Source organism: Panthera pardus, unplaced genomic scaffold, assembly GCF_024362965.1.
Source record: "Panthera pardus isolate Hobbes unplaced genomic scaffold, ASM2436296v1 HiC_scaffold_8, whole genome shotgun sequence".
In the NCBI taxonomy this organism is placed as follows: Eukaryota; Metazoa; Chordata; class Mammalia; order Carnivora; family Felidae; genus Panthera; species Panthera pardus.
In genome coordinates this window covers 2,859,177-2,880,036 of record NW_026527013.1, presented here as the reverse complement: position 1 = coordinate 2,880,036, position 20,860 = coordinate 2,859,177, and the positions used below count along the sequence as shown (strand labels likewise).

The following is a 20,860-nucleotide window of genomic DNA, read 5'->3' as shown; positions in this document are numbered from 1 at the left end:
CACAGGCCCCCGCCTCCCCCGCGAGTCAACCGCACACACACCCCTCAGGCCGCTCTCCCTCTCTGCCTGCAGACCTACGTCGAGCACCTAGAAGGGCAGAAGCACAGGAAGAAACAGGCGGCTCAGAAGATGGGCACCCGGCCTGACGGCAGCCCGAGCAGGGCGCAGACACAGCTGCGCTGTGGCCTGTGCGCCGTGTCCTGCACTGGGGCAGACGCCTACGCCGCTCACATCCGGGGGGCCAAGCACCAGAAGGTAGGAATCCCAGGTGACAGCCCGGTGGCTGGAGGGGGCGGCCGCCAAAGGCAAGGAGCTTTTCCTCAGGAGCCAGACAGCTCCCTGCTGTTAAAGTCACCCCGCCTGTGGGACGACAGCATGGAGCGGTGCCCGGGCCTCGTACCCGGACCCCAGAGGGAACCTTCTGGGCTGTAGGTGTGTTTACGTGTTTATGGAAATAAGCATTTGTGTGTTGAGGGCATCAAGTACGTGTTCCATTTGAAGTTCTGCTTTTTTTTTTTTTTTTTTCAACGTTTTTTATTTATTTTTTGGGACAGAGAGAGACAGAGCATGAACAGGGGAGGGGCAGAGAGAGAGGGAGACACAGAATCGGAAGCAGGCTCCAGGCTCCGAGCCATCAGCCCAGAGCCTGACGCGGGGCTCGAATCACAGACCGCGAGATCGTGACCTGGCTGAAGTCGGACGCTTAACCGACTGCGGCACCCAGGCGCCCCTGAAGTTCTGCTTTTTAAAGATAAATGGGTCAAATTAAACTAATATGATGAAAACACTAAGTTTAAAAAAAGTTTTTTTTTTCATGTTTATTTATTTTGGAGAGAGAGAGAGAGAGAGAGAGAGCGAGCGAGCGGGGGGTGGGGGGCAGAGAGAGATGGAGACACAGAATCCCAAGCAGGCTCCAGGCTCCGAGCTGTCCGCACAGAGCCCCACGCGGGGCTCACACTCACGAGCTGTGAGATCATGACCTGAGCCGAGGGTGGACGCTTAGCTGACTGAGCCACAGAGGTGCCCCTAAAATGCTAAGTTTTAATGTCAATTTTAATGGCAATGTTTTAAGTGATATGAAATTATTTAACATCAGTGCTTTTGATATGTATTCCTATTTTATTTATTTTATGGTGTTTTGTATTTTACTTTTGAGAGAGAGAGAGAAGGGGAGGAGCAGAGAGAGAGAGAGACAGAGGGTCCAAAGCAGGCTCTGTGCTGTCAGCAGATGTGGGCTCGAACTCACAAACCCTGAGATCTTGACATGAGCCAAAGTTGGACACTTAACCGATAGAGCCACCCAGGTGCCCCATATTCCTATTTTAACATCAGCATGTTTGTGCGGCCTTCAGAATGCACATAGTATGTCCTTTTATGGAGAGACTTGATGGGATCCCCACCTGAGGGAAGGTCGGGACACACCTGCCTCTCCCCCGGGGGTCTGCTCTTCCCGTGCTGCACAGCGAGCTTCTGGAAAAGCAGCCCCCTTCCCGGGTGGTGGTGGTAACCTGCAAGGTGACTCCGGTCACGGGGGGCGTGTGGCGAGGGCGGGAGGGGACGTTCCTGGGGAACCAGCTTCAGGCCGCGTAGTTACTGAGCAAGAGGGTTAGGAGGGAACCTCCTCCAGGTGCCCTCCCTCACGGCTGGCCCTCCTCCCGCCCCCCACCGCGGGACCCGTCTTCCCTGCACTCCTCAAGAGCCTTGTCTCCAGCGCGGCCGGGGCAGGCTCTCAAGGGCGTGAGGAAGCCCACAAACCCCTCAAAGGAGAGAGCGACCCGTGGAGGAGGGGAAGCAAGCGGGTGGAGGAAGGGGGGGAGGGGATGCCCGGGCCTGGCCGCACAGGGGTGCGGGCGGGAGGACCGGGGCCCCGGAAGGGTGGGCTGCCCTGCGGGTCCGGGAGAGCCCGCAGCCAGCTCTGGGCGGGGGCGGGTCTGAGCTGTGAGCGTCAGACCCGGGGCGAACACGGCAGTTGACGGAGGGAGAGGCAGTTGGCGTCAGTCCTCCCAGTAAGTACGTTTGACGGGGGCCGGGGGATGCCGAGGATGGGGTGTGACCGGATCCCGGGTGCATCTGTGTCCGTGGATGTGTCCACACGTCCCTGAAGAAGGTGGAGTGTGTCCGTGGACATCTTAGCAGTGGCCTCTGGCCACACATCTCGCCACACACACTGTGTCCCATCCGGGCCGGGCCCGGGGCTGGCGCTGGGGTTGCAGAAAATGGCCCTTTCGGCCCGAGCCAGTGCCATTTGGAGGGGGGTGGGCGTAGGCGGCACAGGGTGTCGACGTGTTCTAGGTCCTGCCTGCGCAGGACTGGTAGGGCCTGGAAGCAGGAGGGAGCTTCTAGAAGGAGTGGGGCTGGAGAGCCCGGGCGTGTCACTGGGGGCTGGGGTGGGGGCGGCGCCCTCCCGTCCGTAGGCTCCCAGCCCTGTTCTTCCCGTCTCTTCGGGAAGGCCGAGGAGGCGCGGAGAAGGCCTGACGGGGCACCTGGGTCTGTTCCAGGTCTTCAAGCTGCACGGCAAGCTGGGGAAGCCCATCCCCCCCATAGAACCCGTGCCGGGGAACTCCAGCTCGGCCACGGCCGCGGGCGCCAGCGGGCCGGCCCCCCTCACCGCGGAGAGTCCCTCCACGGCCTCTGCCAAGCCCGCAGCCCCCGCCGGCCCCAGCGCGCATGCCCCGAGCAAGCCAGGGCCGGCCAGGAGACCGGCGGCTTTGAAGGCCTCGCGCCCGGGTACGTGTCTGTGCGTCACAGCCAGCCACCCCCGCCCTGACTCCTCACGCCGGGATTTCGAGGAAGCGCTTGTCCATTTAACTTGCGTGCGTGCGTGCCCGCCACCCCCACTCTGGAGGGTCGAGCCTCTGGATGGAGGGCGGGGATGGGGAGAGGCAGGCACCTTCCGGCCACACCGTGGTAGCGCCTCTCACACCCCGGTGCTCGTGGCGAACAAAGCGGGCTCTGATGAGTGAGGTGGGTCCCGGGAAGTTAAGGGGGGCTCCTTGCCACTCCACCTGCAGCCCGCCTCCCCTGGGTGGGGGCGCACCCGCCATGGCCTGGGCAGTGGAGGCAGCCAGGTGGCACCAGCAGGGCGGGTGGCTAGGATTGTGCGTGACGCCCTCGCTCCACCGACCGCTTAACGGCACCGCCCGATTTACCCTCCACGACTCTCAAAAGTAGCTTTTGTCACGATCCCAGTTTGCAGAGGGAAAAACAGAGGTGAGGCGAGGCCCCGGCCACCTCACACGCGGTGCAGATACGATTCAGACCCAGGTCCGGCCGACAGGCTCTGCGCCCCCCGCCCTGCTGCACCCGGGAAGCAGGGGGAGGACTTACCTTACTTTGAGCCTCAGCAGCACCGTGTTTTGAGTAACTGCGTGCTATTGAAGGTGAAACCATGAAGCAGCATGGCTGACAGATGGGCCTCCCCCGTGAGGCCCGGTGAATTTGCCCCACGGGGCTGGGCTGACCGTGTCCCCAGTCCACCTGGAACTCTGTCCTCCGTCACCTGAGGGATGCAGAGTTGGAGCGGCTGGGGGCTCCTCTGGGCGGGGGGGGGGGGGGGTGGGGGAGCGGCGACAGGGCTCTCTGTGGATGCGTTCGGATTTCCGCCAAACCCTGCGTGGGCCTTGTTCTCTCAGCTGCGGCCCAGGCTGGCCCAGAAGGGTCTTTCGGGACCTGGATCTGACTGACTGACGTCACGGGGGCTGGGGGTGCGGGTGACTGGGCAGCAGGAGACCTCGGTTTGCATGTTGTCCACCCTCCACACTGGCGGACTGGAAGCCAGCCGTGGTCTCCGGCCGGAGCGGGCTGTAAGCAGCGCAGTCCTCCCTTCCAGGGCCCCCCGAGCCGCAGGCAGCGGGCAGCAGACTCCCCGAAGGGACACACCTCGTATCAGATGGGTCTAGGGAACCGCCCACCGGAGGAGGCTCTGCAGAAGCTTCTGGAAGGTGTGATGTGCAGCCCGTGGGCCCAGGCTACGTGGAGGAGGTAACTGCCAGGCAGCCGTCGTGATGGGGCCATCGGTGTGCGCCCCGCCCTGTCACTGGGCCGTGGCAGAGGATCTGGGCAGGGCCCAGACTTCAAGACCTCGCCCCGTTCTCCACCTGAGGTGTACACACTTGTCCACGGGAGAAGCCCGCAGGAAGGCCCGGGCCCTGGGCTTCAGATCCTGAGACAGACCAGCACTTCCTGAGCCTTTTCCCGCTGGGAGGAAGGCAGAAAGGGGGATCTGTGTCCTGCCGAGCTTCTCCCTGCAGGCACGCGATTCTCGGGCTTTAGCAGCCGGTGTGCACCACCCAGAGCCCCGGCAGTGGCCCTGCAAGGCCTGCCTCCAGCAGCCTTCTAGAACCAGATTTGGAAGCCGCCTCCCCGGCCGGCCGCTTCCGTAGTCCCAGCCTCGCCGCCGCCGCCGCCTCCTCCTCCTCCTCCTCCTCCTCCTCCTCCTCCTCCTCCTCCTCCTCCTCGTGGCTGAAAGCATTAGCGTTTCTTCTGTCCTCAGGGTGATGTTTTTGTTTGACCAACTCAGCATCTTCTGTCTTGTCTGGAGAAATAACCACCCAGATAGATTGCTGCCACGGGAGGCCCTGTGGTTGGGCAGTTAGGAGATAGTAAGGTGCTGAAAAGCCTGAGGAGACACAGAAGGGGCCTGTGATGGGTGGAAATCACCATAGGGCAGAGCCCAGAGCCCTGCGGGGACCGGCCTGGGCCGTGGGTGCTGTTGCCTGGGGTGGGGGTGGGGCAGTGGGAGGAGGAGGGGGGCGGGACAGTGGCAGAGGTGGCCCGGGGCACTGGCGGGCGTGTTGGTGAAAGGCCAGCTACCCTGAAACCCACTTGGCAGGCGGGAAGCCAGCGCGCGGGCCTGGGCACCCCCAGGAGGGCCCGGCGCCCTGGAGGTGACGGGAGGCAACCCTGCCCGGAGACCAGACCCGCTGCGGAGCAGCCCTAACTCAGCTGAGCTCTGTGTCACAGGTGTGTAACCACGAGGGCAAGGTGATCCGGTTCCACTGCCGGCTGTGTGACTGCAGTTTCAACGACGGCACCGCCAGGGACTTGCACGTGAGGGGACGGCGGCACCGGCTCCAGTACAAGGTGCGAGGGGCTGGGGAGGACCTGCCGGGTCCGCATCCTCCCTTTGTCCCCCGAGGCTGAGCGCCCCCCACCCCGACCCCTCGAGCGGCATCCAGACCTGGCGTTTCCCGCTGCCGGGAGGAAAACCCAGAACTGCGTTTGCTCATAGCGCGTGGTCTCTTGCTGCGGAACGTGTGGTGGGAAAACCGTGCCTGAGTGATGCTGCAGGGCGTCCTGGAGCACGCAGAACAGGCTCACGCAGGCCGCCTCCTGTCCCCAGCCCCGGCCGGGTTCTCTTCCGGCCTCTGCCAGGAGCCCGAGCTGGTGTGCAGCTGAGACGGGGCTCGGGGCTGAGTGGGTACCTGGGGGCCGGGAGGTCACGGCCGAGGGGCTACTACTGCCACGGGGGCGTCGGCCTGTCCAGGCTGAGCCACATCTTTGGGAGCCCGGCCTCCAAGGGGTCAAGGGGTCTGGGTGGCGGGTGCCGAGGGCCTTCCGGCGCCAGCAGGGTCCTTGTTAGGGGGTCCGCTCCCCACACAAGGTGGGGGGGCTCTTGGGTCCCTCAGCCCTGTGGGCTCACCCAGAGGGGCTGCCGGCTGTCTCCCTCTCTCAGGTGTGCAGGGCACCGGGCCTTGTCACGCGTGCACACGGCCTTGCGCGTGTCTGTGCACAGCCCACGTAAAAAGCGGCTTGTGGCTATTCCCCGTTCTTTAGCAGCTTTATTGAGACATCATCCGCACGCTGCACACTTTACCCACGTGAGCACACGGGTTCGTGGCTTTTGCTGCTGCGTCTGCACAGAGCTGTGGCCATCGCCTTTCTGTAATTCCAGAACACTCCGTCACCCCCAAATGAAGCCCGCCCCTATTAGCAGTTGCCCCCACAGTTTCCCCCACGAGCCCCCTTCCCGTCCGTGGATGAGCCTGTTCTGGACGTTTCACACACTCGGACTCACACCCCGCGTGGCCTCTCGCGTCCGGCTCCCTCCCTGAGCGTCGCGTGTTCGGGGTCCGTCCGCGGGGCGGCGGGGGTGGGCGCCTCGCTCCCGTGCACGGTGGACACGCCGTGTGTGCCTGCTCATCCGTCAGTGGACACGCGGGCTCTTCCCACCCCACGCTGCTTAGACGGTGCTGCGCTTTCTGGATGATGGAAGTAAATGCTCAACACGGAGTCCAGGAGGGAATCTGAGCTACTTTGGAAAACACCGATTGCTGAATTCCACACAGATGCCGCTTCCCCCGAGCGGCCTTGATTAGAAATAAACATCTTGGGTTGGCTCTGCGGCGACTGGTCAGCGGTCGGCCGTGGGGTCTCGCGGTGCTGCCGATTTCCTTCTTCCCTGGGCAGCGTGGGCTCTTGTGGCCACACCTGGGCGGCCTCGAGTCGGGCCACAGAAGGCCGTGTGGGCTCCCTGGGCTCCGGGCCCTCGTCTAAAGGAAGGTCTCCCGTCTCACAGCCCTTCTTGCCCTTTCCAGAAAAAAGTGGACCCTGACCTTCCGATCGCAGTGGCGCCCAGCCCCAGAGCTCGGAAGCTGCTGGAGGAGAGGCTGAGGCGGCAGAGGCAGCTGAGCAGGAAGCGGCTGGAGGGGATGCGGCGCTGGCACGCCGAGATGAGGTGCGCGGGCCCCGCCGGCTGCCTCACCCTCCCGCACACCCTCTGCTCCCTTTCAGGCCCCAGGCCCAGGTGCTCACCCCTGCGAGGTGGGCAGGGGACACCGCCCTTGGCAGAGATGGTCAGGCTCAGGGCCTGCGTTAGCATCTCGTAAGACACGCAGGACGGCACAGCCACGGCAGCCACGGGACAGGCGCTCTGGGCCCCACTTCACAGGGATGCCCCGCGTCTCCGTGAACGCTGACCCCGGTATCCCCTGACTTCTGGTGTCCCCCTGACCCCGGTGTCCCCTGACCTCCAGTGTCCCCTGATCTCCAGTGTCCCTCCGACCTCTGTGTCCCCTGACCTCTGTGTCCCCTGACCTCTGGTGTCCCTTGACCTCTGGTGTCCCCTTGATCTCAGTTCCCCTGACCTCCTGTGTCCCCCGTCCTCCTGTGTCACCCTGAACTCAGTTCCCCTGACCTCCTGTGTCCCCCAGCTTCCTGTGTCACCCTGACCTCAGTTCCCCTGAGTTCCTGTGTCCCCCTGACCCCGGTGTCCTCCGACCTATGTCCCCCTGACCACCTCTGTCCCCCTGACCACAGAGTCCCCTGATCTCCTATGTCCCCCGACCTCCTCCGTCTCCCTGACCCCAGGATCCCCTGGTATCTGTGTCCCTCTGACCTCCTATGTACTCCAGACCTCTGGTCTCTGCCTGAACCTTAGGGTTCCTTGTGTCCCCCTGAATCTTCATGTCCCCTGACCACCCATGCATTTGTCACATCCTCCTTCGCCCTCTGGAGCAGGTTCGAAGCATTATTGACATGGTGTCTGATGCTCGGAAGGTCCAGGCAGTGTCTGAGCTGGAGAGCAAGACCCAGGACAGACTCAGGATTGCAGCTGTCCTTCATTCCCTGCCTCTTGCCCTTGGCATATGTTCTCCCGACCCGCCTGGCCTCAGTCTCCCTGATATACGGTGGGCATTTGTGCAGGACCCACATCCTGGAGGTGGGCTCCCAGGGCCCCATCAGGCTACTGTGTCTGTCCCTGGAGGTCCTGGAGCCCCGACCTCACCTAGCATCGCTCTGATGTGACAAGCCCAGGGGACCCTCGGCTGCTTAGAGCAACCTGTCCCCCCTCTTCCCCCCAACAGGCGCTACGATCTATGTAGGAGGCGACTGGAGGAGGGGCCACAGGCCCAGGAAGAACACCCTGGACCCTCGCCACCTGACCAGCCGCCCCCTTCCCTCCTGAGCAGGCCGGGGGCACCTACTGGCTCGCCTCTGGTGGGTGGCGGCCTTGTCTTTGTGCCGAATGCCTCCCGTGGTTGAGGCCCCACGGGTGGGTGAGGTTCTCAGGCCCTCCCTACGTGGACCTGAATCTTCTAGGAGTGAGGAACATGACTTTGAACGAGGACCCCCAAGGGGTGCCCAGGGGTGGGAGCTGGTGGGCCTGAGGGCCATAGCCTCATCACCAGTCACGGACAGGGGCCCCAGGCCTGGGTCCCATCACCAGCCACAGGCGCTCCTAGCTGTGGGGCCCCGGTCGCCGTTTCCCTCTGGAGCCTCAGCGTCCATCTGTCCACGCACGCTGGGCCAGGGTGGGTTGGGAGCCCCCCGTGCCCACCTTGCCGAGGGGAAGGACCCCGTCGAGGGGGCTGCAAAGACCACCACAGAGGGGAGCCCACTGGCCCCACGCAGTCCTGGGTCCTCTCTGGCTCACCGCCCCGGGCGTCCCTAGCCTTCCTTCACCTGGCTCTCTGCTGCCACTTGCCTGCCACCCCCAGAGCCAGCCTGGCTCCGGGGCTCCCCACCCCGGACAGGGCTGCCTGTGCCCTGCAGCAGCCGGGGCTGACCCGGCTCGTCCCCTCCCCTCCCCTACCTGCCGGGTGCCGGAGCCCCTCAGCCCGCCTGTGACACTCTCCCCTTTGCCTGTAGCCCACACGGCGGCCGGAGTCCAGCGATGACCGGCACGTCATGTGGACGCATGCTGCCATCTACCCCACGGAGGAGGAGCTCCTGGCCGTCCAGAAGGCCGTCTCCCACGTGGAGCGCGCCCTCAAGCTGGTGTCCGACGTGCTGGCCGAGGAGAGCTCCGGAAGCCCAGAGCAGGAGGGCGGCGAGCACAGGTACTGGAGGCTCCTCTCTGTTCCCAGGGCCCAGGGGTGACCTCGAGCCGTTCTGGACAGGACGTGGCTGGCAGGAGGGCAGAGGCCGCCTCACCTGGGACGGCCTCTGAGCTGTCCGCGGTCTCTGGGACTTTCCAGCCACGGGCAGAAAATTCCCCAGACTGACGTTTCCTATGGAAGGTGCATCTACAGTGCCATTCACGAAGGGTTAACGGCATCTGTTTCCTGGTCTGCAGAACGGAGATAAGTGTGATTCACAGGGTGATGAAGGCCCCCCAGCGGGAGATGCCGCTGGGCCCCCATGAATCACCGCGACTCCTTCCTGTGACTTGGGGCAGGGAAGCCCCTCCGCCTGCAGTCGGAGAGGAAGTCAGCCTTTCCAAGTCCCTTCTCTCCGGGGCCTGCTGCTTCGGCTCCTCGTGGAGTTGTCTGTGTTACAGTAAAACGTAACCCGGAATTTACTGCCTGAACCGTTTTCGTGGGTCCGATTGGGCGGCACGGAGGGCATTCACCACCTTGTTTCCAGAACCGCATCCCCCACCGACCCAGCCACAAATCTGCCCCTGCTAAATTCCCGATGCCCTCGCCCCCTGCCCCCACCCCCCGGTGCCCTGGCTCAGCCTGATCTGGACATTGAGCAGAAGAGGAGCCCTGTGGCGTCGACCCGTTTGGGGTCTGGTTGTTACCAGTGTCTGCGCCCTCAGGAAGCACCTGGTGCTACCTGTGAGTGACTTCCGAAGGGTCAGCCCCGGGCTCAGACTCGGGACCTCCCCTAGGACAGTGGACAGGGGTGCAAAGAGGCGCTCTTTCTGCTCTGCACTGATGCCCTTGCAGAGACGGCCAAACCCCCTCCCAGCTCTGAGGTCTGCCCGGGTGTAGGGTTCGCTCACCGGTACACGAGAGCTGGTCTGGCCCCAGGGTGACCCTTGCCCTCGGCCCTGCTCCAAGGGGCGCGGGGCCAGCTTCCCTGGGCTGGTGCTGTGTGGGGTGCATAGGAGCGCCACGCCGCACCCCTTCACGTGACGCTCCCGTGTTCCCTCCGGTTTTCTCCCAGCACATGGGTTTTCTTTCTGTTTTTATTCATTTGCTTATTGTTTATGATTTTAAGTTTATTTATTTTGAGAGAGAGAGAGAGCATAAGCAGGGGAGGGGCAGAGAGAGGGGAGAGAGAGGATCCCCAGTGGTCCTGCACTGAACATGGAGGCCGGGCAGTGGACACAGGCAGACCTGGGACCTGCAGGCCTTCCTCAGGTCTCCCCCCCCCCCACCAACCCCCCCTACCCCCCAGCAGCACAATGTCATGCATGCCCACAGCACTCAGCAGCTGCAGAGTCGTGTGGCCCCGGGACAGTAGGGTGGGGACCCAGACGGGTCAGCCTCCACAGGGCGCGTTCCCGTGCTGCCCCTGCACGCCCCTGCCCCCCCCCCTTCTCTAAGCCTGGCAGCTGCCCTGTGCCCGAACAACAAAGCTGACCTGGCTCTTTTAAGCCTTCACGTAACGCTTACGGCATGCCGCGTGTTCTGTCCTTGGGTTAATTTTCAAAACTTGGAAATGCGTTCTTTACAAGGATCGTAGCGAGCCGTCCTACGGCTGTTCTGTTATTCGCTGTTGGAAAGAGCACGTCAGGTTCGGGTGTTTTTCTTGTATAGTGGAAGCTCCCCAACGTGCACAGAAGTTGATGGAACAGTGAGGCCCGGGGGAGCGCCAGGTGCCGGTGCCCGAACCACGGACTCCACACGAGGCCGCCTCAGTCTCTTGGAAGGAAGCCTTCTGAGTCTGTGCCCTCCAGGATTTCAGTAGCTGTCCCTAAACAGCAAGGACTCGCGATTTAACAAAACCACAACACCATTGTAGTTTAACAGTCACCCTTTACCATCGTCAAACAAGCAGGGTCAAAATTTCCGTTGTCCCACAGAGATCAGAATGTGGGTGGTTTTGTTTTACGGCCTGTGTGAATTGGGATCCAGCTTGATTGACGAACCTCTGTGCCTTTTTGTCTACTTGCCCCCCCCCCCCGCCCACTCCCGCCCTGCCCCGGCTCTCTGCCCCTCTTCCCGTGGGAGGTGGGAGTCTGTGGGGTCTGCTTCTAGCCCCGTCCGCAGCCCTTCTGGGCTGGATTTGGCTGGTGGCCTCCCAGACCTGGTCCTCTCAGGCCACGTTGGGCTCTAGCGCTCTGTCGTCCAGAAACCAAGAAATACATAAAAATGGATAACATAAATGGATTTGAACAGATCAGGTCCCCTCCTATCCCGAGAAGTGTCACAAGACAAAGAGTGGCAGCTCTTGGAGCCCGGTGGGGACTTTGTGTAGACACCCGCCGAGGGAGGGGCCCAGGCGGGGCGCAGCGAGGGAAGCGGCCTCGTGGGGCTGGAACACAGGGACCAAGGGAGGCAGTGTGGGAGAGGATGGCTGCCGCGAGTCGGCCTGGGAGAACTGGGGTGTCCCCCACCTGCAGAGGGGGTAGCACCGGGAGGTGATGCGTTGGGGCAGATGCTGTAGTTAGGTTCACGCTGCGCAAAGCTGGCCTGAGCTTCAGGGGGGCACTTGGGGACCATGGCCGGATGCCTCGGGGCCTGAGGAGAGAGGGCAGACTCCCGGCCGAGCACCTGGCTGGGCCTCCTAGCCAAGGAGCTGAGGTGGGGGCCCGGTGGCCCCAGAGACACTCAGGGAGCACAGAGCCAGGGGCCGTGTGGGTGGCGCCATCTGGCCGAAGACCAGGGGCCACAGGGATGGCCATTGGTGGCCGTTTACAGAATGCAGAGAACAGCAGGTAGTAACAATGCCCGCCCTTACTGAGCGTGCGCAGTTTGCCGGTCTTGTTCCAAGGCGCATGTGCCCGTTTCCCAGATGGGGAAGCCGAGACAGAGGCCCAGCAGGGCGCCCGTGGTTGCGGGAGCGGGGGACCCCGGCAGCACTCCCTTCTCCAGATCCTTTCCCCTGCGGGTCTCACGCGTTTTCGGGCTTGTCTCCACAGCAGCGGCTCCCCCAGAGCTCGGGTCCTGAAGGGCGTGATGCGGGTCGGCCTCCTGGCCAAAGGCCTCCTCCTGCGGGGGGACAGGACGGTGCAGCTGACCCTGCTCTGCTCGCAGAAGCCCACCCACACCTTGCTGCGGAGAATCTCGGAGCAGCTGCCCCGGCAGCTCCCGGTAAGAGCCCGGCCTCTGTGCGTGGCGGGCACTTGGGCTCCCAGCTGGGGCGGCTGTGTTTCCGCGCGAGTCTGCTAGACACGGACCGGGTTGTTTTTGTACAAAAGTTGACAAGAGGAGGAACTTCGGGCTCCTTTATAAAATGAGTTTAGGGTCAGACTCAAGATGTCAGTGTCCCGTCACTGAGGGTGCTGACTTACCAGCCACCACAGGGGCAGTTGGTGCCAAGGACTGCACAGGACCCTCCCCCTTCACAGGGGAGACGAGAGGGGACCGCGGCGCGTGGCCTGGGCTCCTCCCCTGGACTGTCTGGGACTTTCTCACCCGAAACAGTGACCGGGGAAGGGCTGAGAGCACGTCATGATTTAAATGGGTCTCGCGTTAAAAAATCAGTTCCCGGGGTGGAGGAGGCTCTCCTTCCTGGCGTGTCTGTCTCTGTTCCTGGGAGAATCCAGCACCGGGGGTCGCGCAGACCCAGATTCGCCCTCTGGGGTCCCCGCTCTGGTCAGGAGGTGAGCGAACATGCACAAGAGCAAGCTAACTTCCAATGTGTTGTCTGTGGAGAAGTGAAAGTCTGATGCCAAGGAGGGAGCACTGGCAGGGAGGGGGCACGTCAGGATGGTGGGAGGTGTGTGTCCCGTCAGGATGGAGCTAGAGGCGAAGGTGGGGGGGCTTGAAAGATGGGGGGCAGGATTGCTGGTCAAAGGCTTGAGGCCAGATGCTTCTGGTAGATGTTGCCAGGTCAGCCTCCAGCAGTTTATAGAGAGGTTTGCCAGCCCAGCTGCCCCTCGACTTCTTGAGGTTTGTCCTCAGAGGCGATGCTGGTGCCTCATTACAGTTTTAATTTGCTTCTTTCTTAGCGTGGGGGTAATCTGTGTCATCACGTAAAAAGGGTCTTCTCCGTTTCTTTTCTGCAAACCACCTGTTCTGTCGCTCGCAGGTTTTGTGGGGTTTTTTCATCGGATCGCTGGTTTTGTTGTTGTTGAGCGGCGGGCGTTCTTTACATGTGAAGGCACCTACATGCAGGGTGTTTTCTGTACGCATCTCTACACGTGTGGGCTCCTAGAGGGTGGGGGCTGTGTCTCAGTCCTCCGGAGGCTACAGGCGCCCAGCACAGGGCCTGGCGCTCGACCGCGTTCTTGCTCGTTGACGCCTGCTTCTCAGCTGCACTGACGTGGACTCGTGTCACACTTGCACCTCACAGATGGTGACAGAAGACGAGTATGAGGTCTCCTCTGACCCCGAAGCCGACATCATCATCTCCTCCTGCGAGGAGCCCAGGATGAGGGTCGCTGTGTCTGTCACCTCGCCCCTGATGCGGGAGGACCCTTCCACGGACCAAGGTGTGGCCGGGCCCTTCCGTCCAGCCCCACCCCCCACGCTCCCTGGTGACTGAGGGCCGCATCTGCCTCTGCTCTGGGTGGGGAGGGGGTCACAGCCACCAGCCTTCTGGCACTTCTGCCAGCCCTGGATGCTGCTGGCAGGTAAGAACTGGGCCTTGGGGCAGCAGAGGAAGTAAGGTGGCGACAGTCACATGAGCTCCAGAGCACTGTCCCCCTCTTTCCTTTGCCTCCGGGCCTGCACAGACACCTGCTCCCCACCCCAGGGAGATCAGCTGTGCTGGGTCCCTGGGAGCTCAGCTGATTCTGTGTAGCAGGGGCCACAGGCGACCCCATGGGTCCTAAGGCCTCTCCTGTGAGACATGGGGGCTCTAGGGCTTGAGGCCGGTTGGCTGGGAGAGTGGGAAGGGCACTGGGCCAGGCCAGGGGCCAGCAGGGGCCTCAAGTCACTGCTGTGGTGAAGGCCAGCAGCCAGGAACACACCGTGGATCTCACGGAGCCCCGGAACCTCGTGGAGCAGCCCCCAGAACTGTTTTCCAAACTCCAGTCATTCTTGAACCCCCTTCGTGATTGTTTGGTCACAGCGGAGGGCCACGAACTTCTAACGTTCTTCTTTAAACGCTTTTTTTAATGTTCGTTTATCTTTGAGAGAGAGAGAGAGACAGAGCGTGAGTAGAAGAGGGGCAGAGAGAGAGACACACACAGAATCCAAAGCAGGCTCCAGGCTCTGAGCTGTCAGCAGAGGGCTCGATGCGGGACTCGAACCCATGAACCGCGAGATCATGACCTGAGCTGAAGTCAGACCCTTAACCGACTGAGCCACCCAGGCGCCCCTTAAGTGCTTCTTTAAATCAGTTCATTTTTATCACTTAAATTTTGGGGGAGCAGAACCCTGAACCATTGGCGGGAACCATCACCAGTTGTCATGGTCACGTAAGAAATAACCACAGCGGGATGAGACATCGTGAAATCCTAGCTGCAGGCCCCGCTAGGGTTTGCTCAAACACACGAACAAGGGCAGCCTGGGAGCGTCAGGCAGTGTGAACGATCCGAGGCTCCTAGACGGGTGGGCAGGAGGGCGCCCCTCTGTGTCCCCCACAAGTGTGTCGGGCCCCAGGCTGGCTGTCACCAGAGGGCGACACCGGAGGCGAAATGCCTTCCTCCCAGACCCACCCCAGACGGTTCCATCTCAGCCTGAAGCAGTGGCTGGGCTGTGACCCACCCGTGGGGACACCGCTGCATGAGTGAAGCTGTGTCCCATCGCCTGACCTCTGTGACCCGGGGCCTCCCGGAGCGAGGGGCAGAGAGCGTGAAGCAGGGGAAAGACCGCAGGAAAAGGCCCCCGAGTTTCCCCCAGATGCGGGGCCTTTGCCCTCAAGGACGGCACCTGTTCCCGTCCAGCCTGCTCTCTCCCTTGCTGTGATGCACATGGAAACGTCTGGAAATCTGGCTTAGTTCATAGTTTTCCATCTGAACTGTGATTTGCTAACCGAGGGCGTCAGCACTGCAGGTGCTCGGTAACCAGCATTGCACTCTGTCCTCGTGGGAGCTCTCCCGCAGAGGGAGAGCATTTCCACAGAAATGACTTCTCTGGTCCTTGCGTGGCCTGGAGGAGAGATGGTCTGGAGCCCAGTGCCTTCCAGATAAGAGGATGATGCCCAGGAGAGGCCGGGCCGCGTGGCCCAGGGAGGCGAGGGGGGTGGTGAGGGGCGCCGTGCCCACATGGCCCTTTCCTTCTAGAAGGAAGGCGGGTGCCTCAGCCTGACCCAGAAGACATCCTGAGCCCAGAGAAGTGCCTTCAGTCCCTGGCCGCCCTCCGCCACGCCAAGTGGTTCCAGGTCAGGGGGCCGGAGGGGGCCTCCGTCTGTGTCCCGGCGCTCGAGAGCGGGCTCTGAATGCAGCTGTGGGAGACAGCCGTCTGCACGGCTACCCACGTCTCCTTGCCAAGCACTGACCCGACAAGGTTTCCTCCTGGCCCTTGTCAGAAACATAAAGGAGTGACCCGGACTGCTCTGGGGGATGGCGGGTACTGGAGGTTCCGAATTGGGCCGGATCAGTGGGTCTGTGCCACACCCAGAGTCCCTCCCGGCCGGGCTCACTCCCCAAGGGTCTGCCCTGGTCCCCGAGGCCACGAGCGCATGGCTTCCTGAGCTAACGGTGTACTTCTCCCCCCCCAGGCTCGAGCCAGTGGCCTACAGCCGTGCGTGATTGTCATCAGGGTCCTTCGTGACCTCTGCCAGCACGTGCCCACCTGGGGGGCCCTGCCGGCCTGGGTGAGCAGCACCCCGTGGCTGGCCCCGTCCTGGGGAGCCCCCCAAGGGCCTCCAACAGCCTTGACAGGCCTCATTTTCTCTGAGACAGAGGTTCCCCTTCCCAGTGTCGGGCTTTCCAAAAAGGGGGCCAACTGAGCAGCCAGGAAGGGTGGGTGGGGAGGGGGCGGCCTAGGGGTCCGTCGGGGCCAGGAGGAGGCCTGCTGTGGAGCACAGCCTCGTGAGACTGCCGTTACCTGGAACCGGCAACCTCACAGGCAGAGCCAGAGAGCACGTGAGGCAAGGGGGCCCAGGACTGGCCTCGGGGCCGCCTGGTGCGTGCCCTCCCTCTTCCGAAGGGGAGACCCCCGTGGCTCTGACAGCCCCTGGCAGTCAGTCCTGGGGCCCGTCGGGGGAGAGGAGAGAAGACAGAGGCAAGGGCACCGGTGCCCCCAAACCCCAGGTTGCCGTGCTGTGTCCGTGCACCTGTCGGCACGTCTGAGTCTGTCCATCTCATTTACTTTGGGGGACGGACGTTTGCTTTCTGCATGCATTTCTGCTGCCAGCATCTCTCCCCCCCCAGAGCCGCGCTCTTGCACAAGTAGACCCTTCCCATTCTGGCCTTGCCATCCTTGGCCTCACTCACCCACGAGGACCGTCTCCCAGACCAAGGGCTCTCTCTGCCCAGTGTCCAGAGGAGGCAGGCGCTGCTCTCGGCACCACTCCTTTTGGGACGCGTGGGTCCGTTTGGGCGCTGAGAGGGCCCCGCATTCCCCAGGAGCCCGTTTCCCTGTAAATCTAGAAGCACCCCCCCCCCCCCAGAGAGCACACTTGCCCTGATCCCGCCCCCAAGACCCCCCCCCACCGCTCCCCACAGGGAGGGGGGGCTCCCTGGGGAGGGGAGCATGCCAGAGCAGGTCAACGGGTCATCTGACCCTTACTAAATGCACGAGGGTCACAGAGAGCAGTTCTTCAACCCTCTTGACCCTAGTTTGCAGTGTTACTGTGCACAGGGTTTGCCGATGGAGAATCGGGAGGCGGAGAAGGCGCAGAAACCTGCCGGCAGCCACCCCCTGGGGAGGCAGAGACGAGGCCCCAGGGACCACCCTCCTCCTCAGAAGTCAAGGATGGGTGGGGGCGAGGAACAGTGCTGCTAGGGGCCTCCGTCCCAGGGTCTGCTGGAGACCCCGCGCATCCCAGCTGTCGCCCGGGGGAGAGTCCAGCTGGCCCAAGTGCTCTCCTCTGAGGCACGGCGTCGTCTTTTCTGTCCCCGCGGGGCCCAGGCCATGGAGCTGCTGGTGGAGAAGGCCCTGAGCAGCACGAAGGGGCCCCTGAGTCCCGGGGACGGCCTGAGGCGTGTCCTGGAGTGTGTAGCCTCGGGGATGCTCCTGGCAGGTCAGTCCCGCAGGCCGGGGAGCCCAGAACAGTAGAGCAGGTGTGGCAGGCACAGAACGAGCCACTTGCAAACCCTGGGAGCACTGTCCCGGGCAGACAAGGGAAGGGAGCCAGACAGGGACGAGGGTCCAGGGTCCGGGCAAGGGAGGGGCCCGCCCTGGGGCAGTGCAGCCCTGGAGAGCCCTGGAGAGCCCTGGGAATGTCGGGAAAGGAACCACGCAGGGTCGCAGATAACGGGCGTCAAAGGGAGACAGTGCGCTGAGCCATCGAGGTGTTAGATGCAGAAACGGGGCTTTCCCGTCATTTTAGGGCATGGGATGGTGGCAGGTGAAGCGACAGGAGAGGCCGTGCAGGGAGCATGTGCCGCCGGCCTGTCCTGTCCCAGGGCTCTCGCAGGCGCACACAGGGGTGTGGCTGGTGCACGCTTGGGGGCAGTGGGTGGGCCCTGCGTGGGACCCGCCCAACCGCGGTGGTGGTCTCTTCCCCTGGGTACTTTGTCCTTTGCGGCCCCCACCTCTCCGCGACAAGATGGGCCTGGGATCCAGGATCCCTGCGAGAGAGACCAGAGGGACGCCCTTGGGCCCATGACCTGCCAGCAGCGTGAGGACCTCACGGCCAGTGCGCAGGTAGGACAGCCGGCCCGTGTGGTACGTGTGGCTCCCAAGTCCAGGCCAGCTCGGACAGGCCGGGCGTGGCACCCGGGTCCCCGCCCAGGTTGCGGCTACGCATGGACCCGGAAACGATGTGGGGTTCCCCCTCCCCCTCTCCTTCCCTTTGTAGAAACAGGTGGCCTGTGGGTGACGGGGGCAGGGCCAGCCTGGCTCGGGGCCGAAGCTGCCATGACAGTGAGGCAGGTGCACACTTGGGGCTTTGCTGGCTGGGACTTCCCTGGGTGTTCCGTGGCCCCACGTCTCAGGGTGTGACGACACCCAGCCATGGCCTCCAGCTTGGCCCGCACAGCCCCCCGCTGTGGTTTCCCTTTTGTCAGCAAGTTTATCTGTAAGAAAGCCTCCCCGTGGCACAAAACCCACACGGACCCTGGCGCTTACGAATTGCCCTTAACGGGAAGAGTCAAGTTGCTCACGGTCACGGCCGAGTGGCGATGCAGGACTTGGAGTCCCGGTAGAGAGCCCAGAAAGGGGCTGATGCTCCGAGGGCTTCCTGGGAACATCCTGCCATCGGCTGGCCCCGGCGCAGTGCGCTTCCCCAAGCCCGCGCGTGCCCCGAGCTCTGTGGCTGCTGGAAGGGTGTCGTCGAGGACACCCGGTGAGCTCGTGTCCGCGCTGGGCCGTGGGTGCAGGGCCAGCGCCGAGCAGTGGGAGGGTCCTGACTGGCCGTCTGCCCCCAGCACGCCCTGCGCTTGTTGGCGTTCCGGCAGATCCACAAGATCCTGGGCATGGACCCTCTGCCGCCCCCCAGAAGCAGGCCGGGGGCGCGCTTCCGGAAGAGGCTGCGGGAGGCAGGAACCGAGGCCCAGAAGGGTGAGGTCCCCAGGAAGCAGGGCTGGCAGGGTGGAGAGGGGCCCGCGTGAGCAGCGTCCCCTGCTGGGTACGCCTGGACGTGTCCTCACCGCAGCCGCTTCGTCCCGACGCTGGTCGGCCGTGTTCTCCTTTCCGGAGCGATCTGTGGGTTTCTTTAAAAACACTTTGCTTAAATCCTCCTGGAAATCACCTTCTCCCGGGGTGAGGGCCCCCTGGGGCGGCAGCCGGCACCCGAAGGCCCGCCCCGCGGAGGGCTAGAAGGTGCAGCATGGTGAAACGCTGCCGGCTTTGGGCTCACCCTGTGGCCCACCAAGCGTGTGGCCTTCCGGAGCGCTCCCTGCGGATGCCCCAGCCCTGCGTGGACTTGAAACCACATCACAGGGACGGGCCAGGGAGAGCCGGCGGGTGGGGCTGAGCCTGAGGACACACCCAGGCCGGGATCCCCCGTCCCTGGGCCCAGCCTGCCCCAAACACATCCTCCCCCCCCCCCCCCCCCGCTCCAGACCCCAACCTGGAGACGCCCCACCCCAGAGGTCTGCATGGCCGGAGCTGGCATCTTCCCGGCCAGCGTCCACCCTCAGGGAGGTGGGAGGGCCCAGTGGCGGTGAGGATCCAGGCTGGGTGCACCCCTGGCCCCCCAGAAACGTCTGTGACCCACAGTCTGCCCTGACCCCGTACCACCGAGTGCCTTCTACTTAGAGCGGGAGCTGCTCGGTCACTCCTCACGCACCACCCCCCCCCCCCACCACCACCACCCGCCGGGTGCAGCAGGTCTGGGTCCGGGCCTGGTGCAGGAGCCCGGGTGGACGAGGGGCAGCCCTGCCCAGTCCTCCCTCTGTGCTCGAGCCTCCCTGCCCGGTCGCCCCACGGCACTGAAGGGGAAAAGTCCGCCCTTGGGCCGAGGCCATGTGTGGTCAGGTGAATCCTTAAATTCCACTTCTGTATTTAGGGGCAGTCTGAGTGTGGCTTTGTGTCTGATGTCTCCGTAGAGCCACCTGAAGGTTTGCGAGGGTGGGGAATAAATAAATAACGTCTCATGGTGTGGACTGTGCGGTCCTTGCTTGGGGTGCGGAGCCCCCGCTGCGCCCTCCCGCCGCTCCCTCAGGGCTCCGAGCGGGGGTGCCCGGCCGGCCGGCATTTCTCTCTGACACTCAGGCCGTAGCGTGAGCAGCGTGCTGCCCGGAGGCTGTGCCCCCGTGCGTTGGTCCCCCGGGCCATTCCCACCCCAGGGTGCCCTGGGGACCCTCCCCGAGGAGCACTCATTTTGCACAGGCCCCGCGACCACTCAGGGAGCCTGTCTTGGCCTGGTCCTAGAAATGATCAACGGGAAGGCTGGGGGCCCAGAGGGCTTCCTAGACAAGGAGGTGGCCAAGCTGAGTTGGTGGGGGGCTCTCTGCCTGTAGGTCCCCTACCAGGAGTTCCCCAGAGTTTTCCCAAACCCTCGTGGCAAACCTCAGGGGGCAGAGGGGGGTTCAGACGGGGAGACTGGGTCACCGCTGAGCTGCCGACAGCTTCAAGCCCCCAGGGCGTCCCCAGGCAACCGTCAGGCTCCGGGGAGGGGAGCGGGGGGAGCGTGGGCCTCCGGTGGGGGCGCGTGTGTCAGAGCACGGGCTGGGCGCACACAGACCCCCTTCTCAGCCCCCTCAGGCAGGCGAAGCCCTGCTTGGTTCTCACAGGCACGTTATCAACTGGAAACGGGAAGCAGCCGGCCAGTGCCTAAGCACCACCACCCCCCCGGGAGGGCAGGCCCCTCTCCTCTGCCTCTGGGGCCCTGGGCCCCCTTCCTTGTTGGCAGCCCAACAATCCCTAGGAGTCAGAGCCAGCCCCTCAGCTGGTCCTGGCCGCCGCCACGGATGGGGCACAAGGGATGGGTCCGAGGGAGGGTCCCGACATCCTCCGCCTCCTCCGGCGGTGGCTCTGCCCTTCGCCCAGCTCTCCAGGCTCACCACCACCACCACCGGGGAGTCCTCCCGGGTTCCTGTGTGCTCGAGCCCAAGCCATCACCGTCGGCACTGTCTCTGCTTGCCACTCGCAGTGCTACTCTGCTGCTTCAGTCCCCCAGCAGTGGGAGCTTGTGGTAAAATTCAGGCGACTCCCAAATCCCAACGAGGCCCCCCAAAAGCCCACCTGCCACCCTCTCCTTCCATAACGCCCCTTCAGAGCCACCAGTCTCTTGCTGTCCTCAGACCAGCCAAACCTGTTCTTACCCCAGGGCCTTTGCACATGCTACTTCCACTACCAGTAAGCTCTTCTCTGACCTGTATGGCCGGCAACTCCTCCCTTCCCTCGGTTCTCCTCCCAGATGTCCCCTCCTCCAAGAAGACTCCCTGACCACCTCTCCCTGTCACATAACTATGTTTGTTTTCTTTATACCACACGTCACTGATTAAAATCACCTGCCACCCGCCTTCCCCCAGCGACATGGGTTCTCTGTGGGCAGGAAGCGTACCCACTCCACCCACCGTGGG

The 20,860-nt window shown here is 63.4% G+C and overlaps 2 protein-coding genes across 6 annotated transcripts in view; both read left to right on the top strand.

The window, feature by feature from the left end:
- Positions 1-19,153, top strand: part of MAP2K2 (mitogen-activated protein kinase kinase 2) — a 211,776-nt gene extending 192,623 nt beyond the window's left edge. The window contains exon 12 of the mRNA XM_053898105.1: positions 19,143-19,153. The gene's annotated coding sequence lies outside the window, so the exon portion shown is untranslated. The remainder of the gene's footprint in view (positions 1-19,142) is intronic.
- ZFR2 (zinc finger RNA binding protein 2) overlaps positions 1-19,429 on the top strand; it is a 42,534-nt gene extending 23,105 nt beyond the window's left edge. Inside the window, exons 6-19 of one of the 5 annotated variants that reach the window (XM_053898089.1) lie at positions 73-255; positions 2,499-2,727; positions 3,830-3,981; positions 4,963-5,082; positions 6,537-6,676; positions 7,806-7,938; positions 8,590-8,780; positions 11,759-11,927; positions 13,132-13,270; positions 15,008-15,105; positions 15,445-15,540; positions 16,800-16,911; positions 17,440-17,537; positions 18,260-19,429. In XM_053898089.1, coding sequence (XP_053754064.1) covers positions 73-255; positions 2,499-2,727; positions 3,830-3,981; positions 4,963-5,082; positions 6,537-6,676; positions 7,806-7,938; positions 8,590-8,780; positions 11,759-11,927; positions 13,132-13,270; positions 15,008-15,105; positions 15,445-15,540; positions 16,800-16,911; positions 17,440-17,537; positions 18,260-18,442 — 2,043 coding nt within the window. In that variant the 3' untranslated portion in view covers positions 18,443-19,429. Of the gene's footprint in view, positions 1-72; positions 256-2,498; positions 2,728-3,829; positions 3,982-4,962; positions 5,083-6,536; positions 6,677-7,805; positions 7,939-8,589; positions 8,781-11,755; positions 11,928-13,131; positions 13,271-15,007; positions 15,106-15,444; positions 15,541-16,799; positions 16,912-17,439; positions 17,538-18,259 lie in introns of those variants that run through there. The other 4 variants (XM_053898088.1, XM_053898090.1, XM_053898087.1 and 1 more) reach the window with 4 other exon arrangements.
- Positions 19,430-20,860: the final 1,431 nt, after the last annotated feature.